This window comes from Panicum virgatum, chromosome 8K (genome assembly GCF_016808335.1).
Source record: "Panicum virgatum strain AP13 chromosome 8K, P.virgatum_v5, whole genome shotgun sequence".
Lineage (NCBI taxonomy): Eukaryota > Viridiplantae > Streptophyta > Magnoliopsida > Poales > Poaceae > Panicum > Panicum virgatum.
The window spans coordinates 8,931,891-8,953,359 of record NC_053143.1 but is presented as its reverse complement, the minus strand read 5'-3'; the positions used below and the strand labels follow the sequence as shown (position 1 = coordinate 8,953,359).

At 44.8% G+C, this 21,469-nt stretch overlaps 2 protein-coding genes and 1 pseudogene across 4 annotated transcripts; 2 read left to right on the top strand and 1 right to left on the bottom strand.

Annotated features, from left to right (window-relative positions):
- Positions 1-158: 158 nt before the first annotated feature.
- Positions 159-4,507, top strand: LOC120643844 (eukaryotic translation initiation factor 2 subunit gamma-like). 3 transcript variants are annotated; one of them, XM_039920323.1, is made up of 9 exons: positions 159-300; positions 569-712; positions 1,035-1,096; positions 1,290-1,402; positions 2,458-2,560; positions 2,940-3,167; positions 3,249-3,467; positions 3,584-3,844; positions 3,924-4,507. In XM_039920323.1, exons 2-9 carry the CDS (start codon positions 604-606, stop codon positions 4,224-4,226), a joined length of 1,398 nt encoding a protein of 465 aa, XP_039776257.1. In that variant the 5' UTR covers positions 159-300; positions 569-603; the 3' UTR covers positions 4,227-4,507. The 3 variants fall into 3 exon arrangements, with proteins under 3 accessions (XP_039776257.1, XP_039776258.1, XP_039776259.1); XM_039920324.1 differs by having other exon boundaries at positions 162-300; positions 575-712; positions 3,924-4,479; XM_039920325.1 differs by lacking the exon at positions 159-300 and having other exon boundaries at positions 604-712; positions 3,924-4,251; positions 4,287-4,479.
- A 524-nt stretch (positions 4,508-5,031) lies between these two features.
- LOC120643843 (SWI/SNF complex subunit SWI3C-like) lies at positions 5,032-11,024 on the bottom strand. The gene is made up of 9 exons (XM_039920322.1): positions 10,863-11,024; positions 10,233-10,772; positions 9,570-10,135; positions 8,397-8,742; positions 8,188-8,261; positions 7,049-7,140; positions 6,777-6,847; positions 6,533-6,675; positions 5,032-5,691 (listed from the first exon to the last, which is right to left on the bottom strand). Exons 1-9 carry the CDS (start codon positions 10,888-10,890, stop codon positions 5,206-5,208), a joined length of 2,346 nt encoding a protein of 781 aa, XP_039776256.1. The 5' UTR covers positions 10,891-11,024; the 3' UTR covers positions 5,032-5,205.
- A 1,574-nt stretch (positions 11,025-12,598) lies between these two features.
- On the top strand, positions 12,599-21,448 carry LOC120645397 (annotated as a pseudogene).
- Positions 21,449-21,469: the final 21 nt, after the last annotated feature.

Here is a 21,469-nt window from a genome sequence, read left to right as displayed (position 1 = left end):
TTATACTTTTCATATTCATGTACTTTACTAATGATTTTTATTTGTATCCAAAATATCTAAAACCACATCTAATGGCTCACTGCTGCAATTTCTGTATTTTGTTTTGAAAAATGTAAAAATAAAAAAGACGCGAAGGTAAATAAGAGCCCCCCCCCCTCTCGGGCCTCTCGGCTCCCACCTCCAAACTCCCAACACCAACGCCCGCCGCCGCCGCCGCCGCGACGCGACGCGTAGATCCAAACCCCCAGCCCACGCCACCTCCGCCGCCGTCGAACCGACCCGTCCGCGCGACCGCCCCAGGTGAGCGACCCCGCGGAACTACGATTTCATTCGTTGCGCTTGCGACGGCTAGGGTTTCGCTTGCGACGGCGTTGGGGTCCTCGTTACTCGTTGCGCCGGCGGGGCTACGATTTCATTCGTTCGTTTCGTCTCGATTCGATATGGGGACTGGGAGTGTTTCCTCGCCGCGGTGGCGGGGATCCGTTAAGGCGGCGCGGCGTTTAGTTAGAACTGATCCGGCGCTGGTGACGCCAACTGATGTGTGGGCACTGAGTTCCCTTGGTTCCAGTTTCAGGCCCCGGCGTTACTCAAGCAGGACCGAGGATGGCGGCGCGCCGAGGGTTGATGGAGCAGGATCTGAGCAAGCTCGACGTTGCCAAGCTGAACCCTCTGTCGCCAGAGGTGATTTCGCGCCAGGCGACGATCAACATCGGTATGCCACTAGTGACTGTGCAGTTCTCTTTCGGATGCCTACTTCTGTTTCCAAGTGGGCTTGTTATCTTCCTGTGTGAACCTGCCTTCAGTCTCAAAATTTGTTGTCACGAGATGACTCGTAATGGACCACATCACCTTGCTTAGGAGTAACCCACATGCTTCCATGAACGGCTGGAAGAAAGCTATATATAAAGAAAAAAGGATAATATTCCTTGCATTTCTTTGCTGTTGGTTTCACAGACTTAGGAAAAAAAACTCCTTCAGTAATGAAGTATGTTTATCTGTATGTTCTAAGGAGATATTCCTTTTGGAATGTGCAGGTACCATTGGACACGTGGCCCATGGGAAGTCTACTGTTGTCAAAGCAATCTCAGGCGTGCAGGTAATATTGATGTTGATGCCATCGATTCATCATATGCTGTATCTTTGTTCCTTTTACAAGTACTGTACTAATTCATCATATGCTGTGTCTTTGTTCCTTTTACAAGTACTGTAATAAATTCATATTTGATCCTGTTTCTAGAGGTATTTAATCTTATGTTCAACTTCGCTGATCGATTTCTTCTGATTTCCAGACTGTTCGTTTCAAGAATGAACTGGAGCGCAATATCACTATAAAGCTTGGTTATGCTAATGCAAAAATCTATAAATGTGAAGATGATAGATGCCCACGGCCAATGTGCTACAAGTAAGTCAGTTAGCCATACAGATGCGTGTTTATTTTATCACTTTTTTTGCCTTTTACCTATCTCATGCAAGTGATTTAGCGACAGCTCATAATTGTGGAAAATCTTCGAGGACAGTGTTTCAATATTTTATTGTTGCTTTTATAGTGCGAATGTGGGTTAACGGTTTATAAATAAAATAATCACAGAAGCATCCATTTCATTCTTCTCTTTGTGCAATAATATGCTCTATGCTGAAGTTCATTGCAGAAAAGGGTTGTTAAGCAAAAATATAGGTAGTTCATGACTCTAAAGGAATGGTACCTACCACCAATAGTTGCAATTTTTCTAGCTGGTTAAGTGGTTGGTTACTGGCAATTGCTGGCTAGTGACTAGCTAGTACTGGTAGCTCTTTTTTTCTTCTTGCCTTGCCTTGCCTAGTATCAAAACACTGTAATTTCAATAAGCAAATGGGAAATTAGAAAACACTATTTTATCCTGAAATCCTAGGATATGAAACAACATGAGGTTCGATGGAAACCTTACCTGAGTTGATCTTGTGCTGATTCCTGTAACTACCTTGGAAAGTTTTTTTTTTAAAAAACAAATGTAATAATGTTTAATGAGTTAGCTTTTCCACATTGTCTAGTGAACTAGAAGTCTTGTATCTGCTGCCAAATGGGTTTATTTGTCTTAGAGTTCCATATGTCAAGGCTATTTGGTGACATTCTAGAAACCTTGTCTCTTTTGCCTGATGCTTGCTTTTGTTGCAAACCCATAGCTAATCTCTTGGGGCCACATTCACACATCATGTATACTCCTTCCGTCCCTGAAAAACAAGTCATTCTAGGGTTTAAATTTTGTCCCAAAAACAAGTCATCTTACCCTATTTAGAAGGTGCATGTGCATGTCAATTAGTGCTAAATATGGGTAATAAACAGGGGCCAAACATGGTCATTTTACCTTTTTGTTAATTTGTCCTAAAATTCCTAGGATGACTTGTTTTTTTTTTTGGGACGGGAGGATGCCATCGTGCTCATATGATTTTTCTAACCATATTGTCTATTGTTGTAAACAGGGCTTATGGCAGTGGCAAAGAAGATAGCCCTCTCTGTGATGTTCCAGGGTTTGAAAACTGTAGGATGAAGCTCCTGAGACATGTTTCATTTGTTGATTGCCCGGTATGCTGAATCCTTTCTCTTATCAATTCTCTTTCACATGTCTACATGGGGTTCAGATTTACGGATTCAGATCATTTGTTATGTTATGTTAGATGCTTGTATCTGTGCACAATATTTTGGATTCTGTTTGCTTCTATTGATGTGTTGCTAATGCCATCATGCTGCAACAACATTAAGTGATGCAATATGTAGATGATAACCACTGCTCCCTCAAACTGGCATGATGATGATCAATATATTTCAGTAAGAAGAAATAATGAAAGTACATTGCAAGTTCATTCTCCATTGAACATTTGACTAGTGTCTTACCAGCTTCAGTATATGTTGATTCTTATTTTGTTTTGACATTTCCTCAGCTATCTATTCATCTCATGAACAGGGGCATGACATTCTCATGGCTACAATGCTTAATGGAGCAGCTATCATGGACGGAGCACTACTTCTGATTGCAGCCAATGAGAGCTGTCCCCAACCCCAGACATCAGAGCATCTTGCAGCTGTTGAAATTATGCGTCTTCAACATATTATCATTCTGCAGAACAAGATAGATCTTATCCAGGAAAGTGCAGCAATGAACCAGCATGAAGCAATCCAGAAATTTATACAGGTCAGTTCTGCTCCTCCTCTCATCAATAGCAGCCAGTATTTTGTGAAATTCTGTCTGTTACAATTATATTCTTGTGCTCAGGGAACAATAGCTCAAGGTGCTCCTGTGGTGCCAATATCTGCACAGCTGAAGTACAATATTGATGTTATCTGTGAATACATCGTGAAAAAGATCCCCATCCCAGAGAGGAACTTCACCTCTCCACCCAACATGATTGTTATTCGTTCTTTTGATGTGAACAAACCTGGTTCGGAGGTTCACGATATCAAGGGTGGAGTAGCAGGTGGCAGTATTCTCAAGGTATGCAATTCTTGATGTGAAAATATTGCCATCCTTCTGAAATCCATATTTGTGCATGTTAGATGCAGTATTCTTGTTCTGTGGGATTACATGATCTTTTGAATTCCTATGTGAAGGGAGTCCTGAGGGTGAACCAGAAAATCGAAGTTCGCCCAGGCATCGTGATGAAGGATGAGAATGGCAAAATCAAATGCACACCCATCTACTCGAGGATTGTGTCCCTGTATGCTGAGCAGAATGAACTCCAGTTTGCCGTTCCTGGAGGGCTTATTGGAGTTGGAACCACCATGGATCCGACACTGACTCGTGCTGATAGGCTGGTCGGTCAAGTTCTTGGTGAAGTTGGGTCACTTCCTGATGTTTACATCGAGTTAGAGGTCAGTGTCTTTTTTGATTATTAGAATCACCATGGTTTATGCAAATGCTGCTATTTCTGATACTTACTCTAATTTGCAGGTAAACTTCTTCCTCCTAAGGAGGCTGCTGGGGGTGAGGACAAGTGGAACAGAAAGGGCAAGCAGAGTCTCAAAGCTCGCCAAGGGTGAGATCCTGATGCTTAACATTGGGTCAATGTCCACTGGAGCCCGTGTTCAAGCCGTCAAGAATGATCTCGCAAAGCTGCAGCTGACCGCACCGGTGTGCACCAGCAAGGGTGAGAAGTTGGCCCTTAGCCGGCGCATCGAGAAGCACTGGCGTCTCATTGGCTGGGGCACAATCCAAGCCGGCACTACACTTGACGTCCCTCCCTGCCCGCTTTGAATCGTACACCACCTGTTTGACGCAAGTAGAGTTTGAAAGAAGAGAGTGGACATGTGGCAAGGCAGAGAGCTTTTAGGAACTGTTTTTGTAAGGTGGAGGAGAAAACCTGAACCAAAATGTTACCAGCTTGGGTTTTTGTTCTTCCATTTGCAGTTTTGTATTGTTATTGTGCGATGGATGACTAACATCGTAGCATTTACGTGGGGAGCGTAATGATAATCTTGAATATTGAATTGTGCAATTTCTGGCTTCAGAGCAGTGAAGATTGCTGATTCTGTGCAGGAAGCTGAGCAATGAGCATGAAAAGTGTTCGTTCGTCTGTTAGTGTATCGTTTCACATAGCGCATTCTGCATCCTTCAGAATAGGTAGAGTAAAATTTCATGTATAGTTTGGATACTTTATAATCTCATAAAACTGTTGATTTTTAAATATATATTGTAATAGAAAATATTAGCAGAACACTGAAGTGGTATATTTGGCAGGGCCTTGTTTGGTCACTACAGCAACCATTTTAGGTCTCTTCTAGGTTCCGCATGAAGTACTAAATAAAATCTATTTGCAAAATCTCTTCAGAGATGGGTGTAACTTTTCGTGATGACAGTAATTAATCGATGATTGGCTACAGTGACCATCCTCAAAGGCTTTATTAGATTTACCAAAGTTGCTAGCACTAGGGTTCTAAAGTTGGTTTTGTAAACTGACTTTATTTGACACTCCGATGGTCAAAGTATCTTTTAGTCTCTTCTAGGGCCAAACCAAAGGCCGAGGTATTGACCATGTCACTAAATTGTGCACACCTCCAGATCATGAACATTGTGAAGGTCAAATATATTGAGCAGCCAGATGGAGACATAGGACCTAACAAATAAACACATGTATGATCAACACAGGACACCGTCTGAATGGATTACAATGATGTGTTTATAAATCATATAATGCTACATCTGACAAAACTAAGTAAGATTCTTATGAAGACCCCTATCCTGCACTAAAATTGTTTCCAGAAGACGATCTCAGCAACTGATGGTGGTTAGATGCAACCGAACTGGGCATCCCAGAGTTGAACATGATGTTCGATGCCTGTGGTGATGGTTGAGTCTGGATTGCCGAGAGTGGAAGGCGAGGACCGAACGAAAGCATCTGCGGCCGCTGATGCATGAACGGCATCTGAGGCATCTGGGCTTGACCATGTCCCTGCATGTTATTGGCATATGCAGCTGCAGCTGGCATGCTGGTCTGAGGCATGGAGCCCGGCACACCCACTGGTCTGGGGCTCATGCTTGCTGGATTGGATGGCATGGTACTACTGCTTCCAGGCATTCCAGTGGAACCTAACAGGGCTGACCTCATCCGGGCACGGTCAGCTGAAATCCGCTGTCTCACCCTCTCCACTTGCTCACATTCCTTCAAGAGCAAAGTCTCAACTTCTGCAAACTGCTTCAATTTCAACTCCAACCTCTTTAACTGCAAATCAAGTAGTGTTGTAACATTGTAAATATCAATAAAAGCCATCCTCAGGATAACGGCTCCTAGTGTAAAATTGTGAACAATGGTGGAAAACAACACTCCATGCTGGTATCTGAATTTTTTGAAAGTGCAAGTTAACACTTACTTCACAAACACTTGGACACCCCAATGATCAAGCAGCTTATATTCCATGATAAAAAAAAATCAAAATTATCCTTTTTTTTAATTGAGAGCATAACTGTATTCGGTAAACAAAACCTTCTATGGTAGTATATTTTCAGACCCTCCGTGCTGTGAGTAAATCCGACCTATCAAAAAGTTCTGACAATCTTACCGACCTTTCTACTGTTATGTACATGCAAACAGTGATTCGACAAATATCAATGATCATTCCAATTCATTGACGTTATTCTACCCTTTGGCTACTTTCATTTTGCCACATCACTATCATCGAAGACCATGTTAGGATAAGCCAGGGGTTACCATGGCTGGGTTCTTTTAGAATGCTAACCTGACTTGGCTTCGCAAAAAGCTCACTATTACTTTCTAGTTTCTTCTATCAAATTAGGCTAGGAAACGAAACTTAACCCTAGGGGCGTCATATTGCCTTTTCTGACTTGTGTGATTGTGTCAAGTTTCTATAGAAAGAAATATGGACATCAAAGGATCCAACAGGTCTTAGACTGACTTTTAAACCTAACTGCAGCAAATGAACCCAACAAGTCAACACCTGGCCATGCACCAAAGAACTTTAGTTCAGTGGAAATCAACAGCGCTGACTCACCACAGATGGAGAAGAAGCTCTGCATGCAAATTAGATGACAATGCATGAACTAACCTGATGATTTATTACGGTAGCAGCTAGTCTTTGGACTTCACGTTCCTCTTGGTCCGCAAAGAGTTTAGACTTCATCGCTGCTGCTGATAGACCATACATGGCGGCATGTTTCACATTTTCAGGAGAAACGGCTGGTGTTGCACCTGTTTAAAAAATAAATATTTTCTAAAACTTGAGTGAACAGATTAGAGGAATTTTGTTGGCAACACTGACTGTAACAAGAATTAAATACAAAAACAGTCACCACTATGGTTGGGAAAATTAGGATTTGCACCGTTGCCCCTGCCATCAGCATGCATTCCTTCAGAACTGAGCCTTCAATATAGCAAAAGATAAGTCAAAACTTAACTAGGACACAGCCAAAGGAACTAGAAACATATTCAAGGTCTGGCTATACATGATGGAGAAGTTTCTACCTCATGCATGAGGACAATGTCGCATATCTAAAGTGATATGGCTTTAGTGTTCACTAATGTATTAAAATTAAACTTAACGCATTCAGTAAAGATGGCTAACCTGGGATCATCATCTCTTGTCAAAAAGGATAATGCTGCATGCGCGCATGATGCCGCAACTCTTGGTCCTATTGCAGAAGCCAAAAATGCAACCTACACAACATTTCTAAAAAGTAAGACTTGAGTAGATACAAAAAAGAAGAGAAAAGCCCGATTTTATTTCTCGTTATCATGAAGGAAGTACATAGGGCAGAGTGGTGGGCAATGTTTTACAGTCGTCCGACTAATCGCGATTAGTCGCGATTAGTTAGGCTTATCGTTCCCTTGGCACCGATAAGGAGCAACGACTAGGTATGAGTGACTAGAATTCTAGTCGTCCGATTAGTCGTCGATTAGTCGCTCGACTAGGTAGGAAAACGTTCAAATTTGCAGTAATGGGCCGCGTCAACTGTGGTTGGGCTGCTGGGTTGTAACCTGGGAATCCTGGATTCGGCTACTTTCGAGCTCTAGTCAGAAGCAGGCTAGATGCTTGTCTCCCCCCCCCCCCCCCTTCTTTTCTCCTCTTCCCCCACCGCTCTCTGCGAACTTAAACTCTGTATTTCCGTTCTAGTAATGGAAATGGGTGGTGCCCGCGTCGAAAAAGGTATATATATGCACAAATGCATGTGCCTCAGACCCGTTGTCACCCAAATCTCACAAGTGAGTGACCAACTGACCATCATTGCGGTGTTCATGCTTGATATACACTATGTAATGTATAGTATACATATTATATCGGTCCTAGCATGATAGGACGACTATACAGACGACTAGGCTCGACTAATCGGCCTGATCGACGACTAATCTCGACTAATCACCTTATCGGTGCCATGGCAACTAGGTCCGACTAGACGACTGTAAAACATTGGTGGTGGGGATTCCTAAGAAACTAGTTCAAGAATTTCATATATCAGGATATGCTGCATTGTGGTCTTACAGTAACCCCTACACTACAGTTCCAAATCCAAAGAGCATATATTCCAAGTAGCAATTTAGGCTTTTGTTTCTAATATTTTCTGTTGTTAAAAAAAATACAGATGCAGATAAGTTTACTTAGAAGAAAGACAATTTCAAAGGTCAGCCAACCATAAATGTTCGAGCACATTATACAGCTACTAGCACCATTTCTATAACCAAAAAGAAAGAAATGTGGGGACTCACCAGCGACATGACTGGATTAGAAGAATTAATGAATGGAAGCTCGTTTCCAGGTTGAAAACTTTGAACTGGTATCCCTAAGGACAGAAAAACACATCCACATTACAAAATGGAAGGAACAAGACATAATTTACAACAGGAGGAAATTCACATAAGCTAGAGATTAAATAAAATCTGAATTTAGTTGATAGATAAAGATAATGATGTTACACCTGAAGTGCTGCCATTGGAATCTGAATGTTGATAACCATTGCTTTGTGGTACGGATCCATTTGGTACCTTAACATTCTCTAGCAAACCATCTTCTACTGGAAGCCGAATAAAATGGTAAATACATTGCGCCTTTGATTTTGTTCCAACATGCCCTGCAATGTCATCCCAGTTGTCATTGTACTTTTCAATGCCCTCCAACAGCAACAATGTTTCTTCATCAGTCCATTTATCACTATCATTTTCCAATCCATCATTATCCCCATCCACTTTCTGGAAATCTATGCTAGAATGCCCAGTAATATATCTCGCATCATGGAAGCAATAAGAGCACAGAGCAATATCTGCCTGCCCAGCCAGTCAAAAGCACATGTCATTGCTATTGTTTTTAAGCATAAGCAGTAGGGGCGAACCATTCTGTGGTACACATATATATAGAAAAACTAAGCCAATTGTACAAAGGTTTAAAGGCCAAAACAAGGGGTTGGGAGAGCTATACAAAGAGAAATGATTAAGAAAGATTCAAGTCATGTCAGGAATTGGCATCTAGTCAGTTCCTTTATTCTATATGGGCTTTAAGTAAAACATCATCAGTAAATCCTTTCTGCCAAGAAGATAAGATGGGTCTCTTATTGTCAAATATGAACCTACTTTTCTGTCTCACAAAGTAAAACAAACAGAGGAAGCATAATGATACATTCAAATCAGTACAAAACTCAAACAGTTCAAGAAATATACCATAAACCTAAAGCAGATAACCTCACATTACAAATATCAGACGTTTTAAGTTATTCAGTACCTAAATGTCCTTTCCAAAATAGAGTTGTCAAATGGTAAGACTAGTAATACAGGCTTTTCAGCACATTTTGGGAATCCAAAGATTGAAAACCCTATATGTTAAGAAATCACTAATAAACAAGAACAGAACAAAACAATAAACAATTGAGGTTTAAAATTTAGCAGCAAATCGCAGTCTTTCTTTCCACACTGAACAAAGAAACAGTCAATAACATCCTACATTACGAAGCCTGACTACCTCAGCTTACTACGACACGTATCAGAAATTTAGAATCTATGAAGGTTACAATTTTTTAGCATTTGTGCAGAATGCAAATGTAAGTAGCACTTCAAAGATACAGATACGGGTTTTCTACACAAGGTAAAAAGAAGCACACCTCCTTCTGCGATCGGTAATGCAAACTTGGCAAAGGCTGTAAGCAGTAACTGCAAGAGCTTTCAGACAAACGCTCCCTAATCTTCCCATCCAGTTCTGCAAATGCAGCATCAAAATCCACCACCTCCGAATTCAAAGAGGATGATGCCATCGAAGAAATGTCCTCCGCTTGGATGCTACATTTTGGCCGATCAAACAAAACCAGACCATCGATTGATTTCAATGGTGCTGTAACCAATTGCAATTCCCCTGATGGTTCCTCCCTTAGAAGAGACGCTGCCATCCTCAGGCCGCGGTGCACTGATCCAGCCGCAAGGTAATTAATGATCCCCCAAGTGTCCAAGAACCTAACAATCCTACTCAAATCATACAGTTCGCCTGTGCTCCCAACAAGCCCCTGGCACTCAGCAAAAGCAAGCCTCTTGCCTGGGTTCTCCAAGTATTTGGCAATAACTTTATTCCTTAGCATGACATACTTCTCCGGGGTGTGCCCTGGAGACTTCCCTGTAAAGAAGTGCGGAACCACCTGTCTTTCAAGCCTATGCACTGCCCCGGGGGAGAACCAATCTACAAACGACAAACCCATTCATAGGTACTTAAATTTACAGATGTTTCCTAGTACAGCTCAGCAATCCATGTTTACGTTTGAACGGAAAGTGCAGACCTGAGTGCTTTGGCACGACATGGAGGCGACCATGGAACTGTTTGGGCACGCCCCGCCCCTCCATTAGGGGCGGCGGGGTGCACACATACAGGGACGGTTTGTCGGGGTCTGTGGCAAGGGAAGGGTGGTCCGGCAGCACCCCAGAGAGCACCTGCAGCTGCCCGTGCGAGATGTTCTCTAGCGCCGGCGCCGGTGCTGTAGCAGAGGTGTCGCCGGAATAAGCAGATCGCTCCGCCGCGATCAGGGCGAGGACGGACGGGTGCGGCCGGTTGACCACGCGGCGCTTGGCGGCGGGGAAGGCGGAGATGGCCTCGGCCGAGGGCAGCACCTCCGCCTCGCGGAGGTCGAGCACGGGGTCCTCGGACGCCGCGGGGCCCTCGTTGTCGTCGGCCCCGCCCCCCGCGGCGGCGTGGGCGGCGGCATCGTCGTCGCCGTTCGCGGCGGCGGAGTCGGACTTGTCGGAGTGTTCGGCCGCTGCGGCGGAGGTGGAGGGCCTGGACGGGGACGCGTTGGGGTTGCGCTTCCGCTTGCGGCGCGAATCTGGGAGTTAGGGTTAGGAGGCGGGTAGGCAAGGGTTAGTTCGGGAGACGGGGAATTGAGAGGCTCCGAAAGAGGGCTGGAAGCACGGACCTGATGTCGACGAGATCTTCCGCGGCATCGTCAGCGGCGGCGACGGCGGCGGCGTCGGAGGACGAGGAGGTGGGGCGAGAGTGATGGGGAGTGAAGACTCGGTCGGGTCGTCTCGTCGGGGAAGGAAAGGGAAGCACGTGCGTGGCACGCTACGCCGAGGGAACCATCGCCTCGGCGCCACTGGTTGTGCGGCCCAGTGGGCTTGACTGGTTTAGAACTGGCCCAATTATTTTCGAGGTGTATATTGCCTTTAGATTTCTATTTCAAAAATGAGTGACTACGATTATTTTGGCTTCTGCAAGCAAAAAAGACTGGAACTTCCAACTTTGAACCAAAGTTAATTAAGAGGTGAAATGTGAGCAAAGGTATATTGGAACCTGTCTTTGGTGCATATGTTAGAAGATTGTCGGTTCATTTCGTTAAGTGTTTGTCAAAACATTTTGTATAAACGTTTGGCTGTGATGCATATATATTATGTAAATAACTACGCCCTTTTTTAAAGGAAGAATTACACCTAGCTATTACCTGTACATATTGCAGCCTCTACATCATGAGTTATACACAACAGAATCATTATTTTTCAGACCATGATTTATCTAAGAGGTAAATAGCGATTTTATTGATTTGTCTTGCTATGAAGAGGTAAATACGGGATGGAGATTATAATGCGAGGAGCCTGCTTGGTTCAGCTCCAAAATTTATCTTGCCGTGCCAATTTTTTCTTTTTTTGCCAAAATTTGGGCAAGAATTTTTGGACAACACTTGGATGTTGATCCGGTGGTTCAGATTGAAGTTTGCATGGTTTGCACCTACCCTCTTTAATTTCCTCTTTCGAAAACTGTCTAGTGGCTCCAGCTCGACACACGTCATGAGATACGATGAAGCTCCAAGATTGATGACATCATCTCACATGCATATGCGTAGTTCACAAAACATGTACGGATCTATGATGACCTCTCCCCCGCATGGGCTGCGGTTTTGCATTATTGTGGACTTGAGGCTCAACTGCAACTTGTAGTCACGCATTTGCCACTGCGTTGCTCGCATGGGCGTGTCTGAACGTGAGATGCACGGTGACAAGCACTAACCTGGCTGCATAGCCAGATAGACTAAGGCTTGACCACGCAGTGACTTGGCTGACACGGTGTGATGACTTGGTGACCCATCGTAACCTGGGCATCATGCATCCAGGAAGTTTGAGTGTCTTGTCCATAGGCGATGACCACCATACACGTTGTTGTAGCTAGCAGGACATGGAAGTATACGCTACATATATCGATGCTATTGGTGCGTGACTGTTCACGTACGATCTTTAATTTGGCGCGGCATGCATTACTACTCACCTGTGTTGTGTTCACATCCTCAATCACCGTGTTCGGCAGCTGTCTGCTGGGCTGCTCGCGGCTGCTGCAGCAGCAAGCCAGCAGCAGCGAGGCAGCCGGCAGCAAGCCAGCAGCAGCGAGGCAGCCGGCAGCAAGCCCAGTAGCCGAACGGCAGGAGCAGCCAGCAGCAGCCGCGAGCAGCCCAATGACCAGCAGCCGAACACGGTGAATGGGAGCGAGTCTGAGTCCCTTTCTCGATAAAACGACTCTTCGCAGAGCTGGATCATCACGCCAAATCTGTCTGAATGGCCAGGAGCGGCCGTTTCATCTATATATATATATATACACGCCGCGCGCAGCCCCATAGTCCCATGTCTCTCATATGAACTAATGAGAATTTCTTTTTCACTTCATAGAAGAGACGCTCACACACGCGCGCGCACACTATCGTAACTCGGCCGTGCTGCAACAACGACTCCATCTCGATCAAATCAGATGGATCGTCAGCAGCAGCAGCACATCGAGCTGGCGTGCCCTTCGCGCGGCTCGCTGAATGATGGCGCGCGCTTGGTCCAGATGTGCCCTTCTCTCTACCTCGCCGCCTGCAGAGGGCGGCCGGAGGAGGTCATGGCGCTGCTTCTGCAGCAGCACGGCGCTGGGAGGGCAGGACGCTATCAAGCCACTGGTAATAACTGTGTGTTAACTTGCGTCATCTCCAAGCCCTTTTCTTTTGCTTCCGAAATATCTCTGCTTTAGTCTTCATGCATGATTACCTTATAAGTTATATCTTCTTATAGATATATATAACTCAAAGATATGTTGCTGATGAAAATATAATTCTGCATTTCTGCACCGTACACTTGCCATGGATATATAGTTTGATCTTTCTCGTTTCAGCATGAATATTCCTAGATACAGATACATGTGGTTCCAATTCGGGACTGTGACATCGTTGACTGTTTGAGAGGTGCGCATGCACTCCTGAGTCCTCTTACTCCTCCAAACAAAATTAACAGCTGTACAAAGTGACAGCAGTGTGTAACTTCAAGGGGACTGTACGTACATGTGTGTAGTCCCTGTCTCAACGGGACATTTTGTTGGAACATCTGTACTAAGTCGTTATAGGATGATAACCACAAACAAAGTAACAGATAGACATGACGGCACCTGCTGTCTGTTGATGAGGACCATAAAAATTTAGGGAGATCATGTACTTCATATGCCTGTTTTTATTTTTCTAAATTCCCCGTAGACCGCCCCGGAGTCGTCGGACCATCGTCCAATGGATCATCTGTCATCTTCAACCTATGAAACGATTTCTTTTCCCTACTAGTAGTCCGCACATGTTTTAAAATCAAGAGATTTCTAGCATAGGTCCACATGCAGTATGTACATATTTTAAAAATTTCAGAAGATAACCACTTTATATTTAAAACAGTGATTGATATGTGACAATTATATAAACAACCTAAGAAACAGGATATTTAGATTAATTAACCAACAATTTAGCTTAAATCATAATCCATACCATAATTATTTTCATCCACACATCTATACTATAAGGAATGTACATGCCACAGGCATGTGTTTAAAATTAAATTGTTTTAAAATAATTGGAATGTATAGAACTACTATAAAAAATGTCACTAATAAGTAGCAAAGATTTGTTGCATCAAGATTTGAATGACCAACATATGTGAAACCTCTCCAAAAGCAAAATACTCATAATGTATTATAATGCTGTAAAGGGGGATATTGTTGAAATTTAAGTATTCCAATCCACACCAAATTATGATTGCAGACGGCAAGGCATTCTAGTGAACCAGCATAGGTCCTTAAGTGCCTCCCTGGAGAAGCCATTCCATATTTCTTTGCACACGTTGGACAGCCTTACTCACATACAGGGTATAGCGCCAGCATCACCAGGTTCTGCATGATGCGACCGAGGAAGCGGACAGGCCACGAGCCGATGAAGCCGTTGCCTCCAGTCACGCAGATGAGGTTACTGCAAGCCGCGTCGCCGCCATCCTCGGCTGACACCATCTCGGCACGACCAAAACGTCATGTAGAATTCTGTGAACGTCAGTATATTCTGGAATCAACCAAAAAAAAAAGCAAAAACGTCATGTAGAATTCAACATTACAAGGCCTAACCTTCAATCACACAATGTGTTGGGTAATACTGTGAACCTGAAATGTAGCTGACTTGTTCAAAGTTTCGATTCTCTCTTTGTGCAGTCTCCTAATTTCCTCCAAACGATTTGAACTCAATTCCTGCTTATATTAGCATGTATTAAGTTTAAAGTCCATATACACGTCTAGAAAATACTGACAAAATACTCTATGAGAATGGAACCCCTCAAAAGATAATACATAAAACAAATACAAAATACCTTTCAGACGTTTCTGTTCAGCTTTGGAATTTTTTAATTTTATTACAAATTTTTAACATAATTACAGAATAATACTTCAAATCACAGAAATTTCAAAAATATATCACTATCGTCTATCCAGTGGACGAAATTTAAATTTCGTCTACCCACTGGACAAAATCTAGTAATTTCTTCTGTTCGGTAGACGAAATCTAATTTTCGTCTACCAGATAGACGAAATATATATTTATATGATGAAATCTATATATTTTTGGACGAAATATAGATTTCGTCCGCTCATGACCAGACGAAATTTAGCCGACAAAGTAGAGCGCCTGTTCTCACGTGCACAACTACTCATCTCTTAACATGACTCATAGTCTGCCTGTTCCTTTAGAGCAGGGCTAATGGATCAGCCGGCTGCCGGCGTAAACAAGCACCACGTCATCCAGCTGGGCAGTAAAAAATTAGCAGTAGTGGTAGGGCCTACACCAATATTCAATGCTCACTTTGATCGAACAGCGATGTGAAGCCAATAGAAATCACAGAAGCAGTGATGGTGACCCCACATAACCACAACACGATGCTATACGCCCGCTTTGAGCCGGCGATTTGTGAATCGCCCATCTCATTCTCTCTTTGATTCTCTTTCTGCCAACGAGGATTTTTTTCCGACATGTGACCTTCCCAGCCTGCCTAGTTGGCATTACTGTACTTGCTCTTTATCTGAACACGTGCACAGCTACTCAGCTACTCATCTATGATTAGGCTGCCTGTTCCTTTATCTGAACACGTGCACAGCTACTCATCGATGACTCATAGGCTGTGGCCCCGTTTGGTTCCGTTGCGCTACTCGCGCTAATTTTTTTTACATGCATGGAGTACTAAATGAAATTTATTTGCAAAATTTTTTCACGGATGGGTGTAATTTTTCGCGACGAATCTAATGACGTAATTAATTGATTATTGGCTACAATAATGTTATAGTAACCAACCTCTAATCGTGCGGTTAAAGGCCTTATTAGATTCGTCTCGCGAAATAGCGTAGAAGTTGTGAAGTTAGTTTTATAAATTATTTTTATTTAGTACCCCTAATTATTGGTCAAAGTTTATACTACGTGTGCTACGGGCCAAACCAAACGGGGTCTCAACACGTGCACAACTACTATCTCTTGGCCATGTTTGGTTAGGTGTCACATCAAAATTTCACAAAAAGACGAATTTTCGCATGGAGTACTAAATAAAGTCTATTTGCAAAACCTTTTCAGAAATGAGTGTAACTTTTCGAGACGAATCTAATGAGCCAAGTTTCATTATGATTGGCTACAGTGATGCTACAGTGACCACGCTCAATCATCCCCTAATCGTACGGTCAAAGGCCTCATTAGTTAGAGTAACTGCTACAATACTATAGTTGTGGAGGTAATTTTATAATTAGACTTTATTTAATACCTCTAATTAGTGGTCAAAGCATAAATTTTTTTCATGAAAACATTTTCACGCCAAACCAAACACGGCCCTTAAGCGCTGCTGCCTGATCCTTTATCTGAACACGTGCACAGCTACTCATCTCTTAACGATGAGTCATAGAGGCCGGGAACAGCACCACAGAAGGCATGCAGCGAGCTAAGTGCCTAGTAGACCAGCAGTGAAATCATTGCATGGAAGCAAAAACAAGCGAATCATACGCCCCATCTTTGTCGGCTAAATTTCGTCCGCTCGGACGAAATCTATATTTCGTCCAGAAATATATAAATTTCGTCATGCAAATATATATTTCGTCTATCTGGTAGACGAAAATTAGATTTCGTCTACCAAACAGACGAAATTACTAGATTTTGTCCAATGGGTAGACGAAATTTAAATTTCGTCCACTGGATAGACGATAGTGATATATTTTTGAAATTTCTGTGATCTGAAATATTATTCTGTAATTACGTTAAAAATTTGTATTAAAATTAAAAAAATTCTTCAGCTTTGTTCCAGGCATTTGAATCTATTTGTTTTTGCTAGTCCCCTGATAACTGTGTGTGTTTCAAGTAAAGATTATTACTGTATATTGCCAATCCATCCATCCCTAAAGGGAACGATTAAATTCTTCTATGTCCACCCACTCTCGCGCCCCCTGCTGAGACGCTCAGGAAGCAGTGCACCAACTGATTTGTACCCCAAATCTCCACTCTGTAAAAATCGAGGGCTCAAAATACACCTAACAGATCGACAACTCCATCCAACGGCCCTGGAACATCTGCTTCAACGCGTTGAAGCGGCCACCCCATCGCCCGCGCGCGGCCGTCCCTCTGCCGCGCCCCGCGTTCGAATCTCCCCCCACTCCGCACTCATTTTCTTCCCAAAATTGGTGTTGCTTGCTCTTCTAGACGCCGGACTCCCGCGCGCCAGCCTTGAACTGGCAAACCCGCACAGCGTTCCGCCGTCGCCGCTGGGTAAGGCCACGGCGGGTGGGGTGCGAAGCCAGGCGGCCAAGGCCGCCGTTGCTGCTTCGCGTGGCCGCGTGGAGTCGCCGCCGAGCGACGCTAGGCTGTGGCCCTTTCCGCGCCCCCAGCGACGCCACTTTCGTCGAGGGGCTCGAGGCCACAACCACACCGCGCGACGACCCCAGGGACCCGCGGGCCGCCGACGTTGGGCCGGTGCCGGCGACTCGGCTGCCGCTGGCACGGCAGATCCCGGACGAGGAGGCGACGACCACCAACAAGGCACGTGCAGTTTTTCTCGTTCTTGGCTCGATTTCTCAAATCCGAGCATTTAGGGAGCTTTTGGTTTGTTTGATTCGTGCAAAGACATGTGTTGATGCTACTCCATGAGTGAATTTGATTGAATCAACACGAGCACGAAGAAACGAACCAATTTCGTTTTGGTGAGAAAAACTACATTCTTGCTCGTGATCTGAAATTCCCGGAGTTTGAGTTCGAATTGAGACATGACTCTTTTGGGATAGCTTACCAACTCCATGGAGATCACCTATGCAAAGTTTGGGAGCGATTCCTTTTGATTTGGTCAAGTTTCGGGCGTTTTCCTCTTTATTTATCCCGTCGTCCTTCTCTTCCAAGCTGCGGCAGCGGGTGCTCACCAAGCAGGCTATGGCGGCTAAGATGGTGGTTGCTGTGCTCATCTCTGAAATCTCAGTTTTGGGTAGCTGACTATTCTTGCTATTTCCTGTTTGAGTTGCTACCCTTGTGGTGCATAGCTAGAACCAAATTATGAACTGAACAACTGACACTGCCCCAAAAATACATGTAGTCGTGACCACAATTTACAATATCATAATATTGTCCCCTCATGCCTAACTTGTACAGGTCAAGGAAGTAACGCCACTTGTATTTTTTTTTCTTATAATTGATCTTTCCTTACTATCTTGTTTGCTGTATCTTGTTGCAGTTCTTGGAAGCTTTCTTGCAGCAGTTAACAAATTCATTGCTGATCGTTATTCTTGGAATTACACAGTATCCGAATACCATGTGTATGAGTTCTTTAGGGTCAGCATACGCTCCCATTTGAGTTGTCGGCGAGGATATAGGCTGGGGTTGGCGGTATGGTGTTAATTTGGGCCATTTGAGTTTGGAGATTCTGCTTGCTTGTGCTCTCCTTGTCATTAAGTGTAATCGATCTTTTAGCTGCCATGTTTTCAGGTTATGGTCTTATGTATCTCACCCTTTCCTTTTTTTTCAGGTTATGGTATGGATGGCTACATACGACTGAAGCTTGCGGAGGGTATGCAGCCACAGCCTAGCTAGGCCGACGGACTGAATCCTTATAGTATAGAATCATGGTTCCAACCTACTATATTTATAGAAATGGTGGATATATATACAACCAAAGTTCGTCCACTATTATATTATTAGTTGCCTAGTATATAATATATAGCAGCTCTCCTTTAATTGTAGTGTTAGGTTTTGGTTGTGCATAAGTAACACTGTTCATGGATTCTTAATTAGTATATTCCGTAGCATGTGACTTAGACAAAAAAATAAAGCAATTTTTTTTAGATTAAGCAAATTATCTGGTCTTGAACATTCATAGGTAAATGTCTACGACCACAGCGAAACAAATCCGACCACATAGTAAGAAGATACATGAGCACTTAGACTCCACACCTCTAAGAAACAAGAAAGAAAGAGACTAAGAAAAAAAGCTAGAAAGGCTAAGCTTCAAACTTCTTCTACGCTAACTTCAACCTTGCAATCAGTCTTGTGCTACAACTAGTCCTTCACCCCTTCCATTTTCTTAGAAACTTTAGAGGTCAGGACCATTCTACCAGCTGCTTTTTGTGCTCCCTTGCACCTCCAACCCTCCAAATCTGATATCATCATTCTAAGAACTCTAAAACGGCACCTCAAGAGGAAAGCGACACCTCAAGAGGAAAGCGACACAAAGACGCCGCCGCCACCCGAACCTGCAAGTCGTGATGGAACCCGCTGGGGTTTGTTCCCGATCTTTCGATAAGAGTAGGGGATAACTCAATTTGAGAAGGATCGACGTTGTACTGCCCGACTACAACACCACAAGGGCTGCGCTGCGTCTTAGCGACAGTTATACCGCCTTCAATTTGTGTTGTTCTTGCTGTGCCAAGAACAACCTTGAACCTGCAAGCAGATCGAAGAATAAGTAAGAACAAGTGAACAAGCAAACAACACACAGACCTTGCCCAAAGGATAAATCTGATACACACGAAGTTGGGGTTCTGAATCAAGCAAATCGGATGGTCTAACCGACACACGCGTTTACAAGGAAGTAGCAGCAACTAAACTTACAATAAAACAAAACCCAAGTGCTTTCTGGTGGCTGCTACTTGTTTATATAGGTGGGAGAGCTGCCAGGAGGGTGCTGAGGTCGAAACCCTAACTCAAAATGGGCCCCTAGTGGGCTGGACGAGGTACTAATGACTCAGCCCATGTCTGGAAGTCCGACCGTAATTTTGGCGATTAATCTTAGCTCTGGATGAATCTGATGATGAGGTTTGATCCATCTGAAAATAGACTTCAAGAGCTTTTCTCCGGAGTAAAGAGTAAAGAGTTGCACTTGAGGGAAACTTCTGCTGTGTGGGAGGTCCGAAACAGGACGAACAGCTCCGTCCGCTTGTCCTCTATTTCTGCTGTGCGAAAGGTCCAAAACGGAATGAAGAGCTCCATCCGCCGCTCCTTCATTGTTGCTGCACGGAAGGTCGGAAACGGAACGAGCAGCTCCGTTTGCACTGAGAATTAAGCATGTAAGCTTGGTCTCTGGTTATGTAAGCTTGCTGTCCATTAGGTGTGGTTGTATCTATTGCAGGGATGTCCACATCAAGTCGGTTCTTCGGTTTTCACCTGAAGAATTTCTAGAGGTCGCGATCCTCACTGCAACGCCTTCAACAAGGAGCACGATGCAACATTGTACCGTCGTCGCCGATACTAGTCGAAACCGGTTATGGCTTTCGCCTGAGAACCCATGCAACCAGACAACCACCAGACTCTGCCATAACACCTTGCGCCACCAAGCGCCGGTGCCAACATCAGCAAGACGATGTGGAGTGGAAGGAGCCGAGTGGAAGGAGCCACCATGTCGCAGTCGCAACATCATAGGCACGCCTAGCAAACAGGAGACCGACGGCCCGTGCCGTGAAGCCTGGCGATATTGCCTCTGCAGCACGCAGCCATGGAGCCCGGTCCCCTGATCCAGCAGAAAACCAGATCGAACCGAGATCCGGCCTCCTCCCAGCCAGATCGACGCGCCGCCACCACCACTGGACGTTGCCATAGAATGAGAATGGCAAGATCGGGGTTTGATCTACTCATGAATTGGCAATAACCGAGGCCGACCGGTCAGACCGGTTTGGGCTTGTAATCTGAGTAGGGTTAGGATTTTTTGTGTAGAGTCCTATTGTAATCCGATTTGGAAGGAGTACGTCCTTTCCGACCTATAAATATAAAGGCTGCGGCCGATTGAGGGTTTCTAATCACAATCGAATCAATACAATCTCTTTTACCCTTTTTCTCAAACCCTAATCTTTTCCAACCTCTTTGTTGTTTTTTGCTCGTCTCTACGGCGTTCAAGGGCGTCTCGAGTGGCCTGCCGATCTCAAGACAACCCTAGTTTTTCAAGCTCCGACGGAATCCCTCCCGAGCTCAAGGTTCTAGGTTTCGCGAGGCTCTCTGTGTCCAACCGGTCTAACCGGTTGGCGTGACCGGTCTGACCGGTCGCCGGTGTTCTTCGCTGGTGTTGTGATCATTTGCGATCCATGCGTTCTAGCGCTCGTGTGTTGACCAGAAAAGCGTCAACAAACACTACTACGAAAAGTATTTGTTGGAGCGGGTACCGTGCCGGTTGCTATAGATTGAAACCCACTCCAAAACAATTCTTCCATCGTATCTGTTTTAGGCATTATTCAGCATGGACAGTGTGACATACTTGAGGTGACTGCGGAGAGGAACACCGTTCTTCACGTGGCTGCCGAGCAAGGTCACGACGACCTGATCCGGGAGTTCTACATCAGGTTCAGGGAGGAGATCAGCCTCCTCTTTCGCCGGAACTCGGCGCTGGACACGCCGCTGCACTGCGCGGCGAGGGCGGGGCACGCCAGGGCCGTCGCGGCCCTCGTCCAGCTGGCCCAGGACTGCGGGGAGCGCATCCTGGGATGCAAGAACGAGGCCGGGGACACGGCCGTGCACCTGGCGGGGAGGCATGCGCATGGCTCGGCGGTGGAGGTCCTGGTCACGGTGGCGGCGGAGCCGGTAGCGGCCCAGCTGAACAACGCCGGCGTGTCGCCGCTTTACTTGGCCGTAATGAGCGGATCCATCCAAGCCGTCAGAGCGATTACTACCACGTGCCGGACGCGTCGTCTGCGGGGCCGAGCATGCAGAATGCCCTGCACGCTGCTGTCTTCCAGAGCTCAAGTTAGTTCTTGCTTGCTTCCAGAGCT

Excerpts from the sequence above, each read along its gene's own strand:
- LOC120643844 (XM_039920323.1), top strand. The coding sequence starts at position 604 with ATGGCGGCGCGCCGAGGGTTGATGGAGCAGGATCTGAGCAAGCTCGAC. Across the intron at positions 3,168-3,248 it reads CAATCCAGAAATTTATACAG|GGAACAATAGCTCAAGGTGC; the intron begins GTCAGTTCTGCT and ends TCTTGTGCTCAG. Across the intron at positions 3,468-3,583 it reads CAGGTGGCAGTATTCTCAAG|GGAGTCCTGAGGGTGAACCA; the intron begins GTATGCAATTCT and ends TCCTATGTGAAG.
- LOC120643843 (XM_039920322.1), bottom strand. The coding sequence starts at position 10,890 with ATGCCGCGGAAGATCTCGTCGACATCAG. Across the intron at positions 8,262-8,396 it reads TTCCAATGGCAGCACTTCAG|GGATACCAGTTCAAAGTTTT; the intron begins GTGTAACATCAT and ends TTCTGTCCTTAG. Across the intron at positions 5,692-6,532 it reads CTACCGTAATAAATCATCAG|TTAAAGAGGTTGGAGTTGAA; the intron begins GTTAGTTCATGC and ends CTTGATTTGCAG.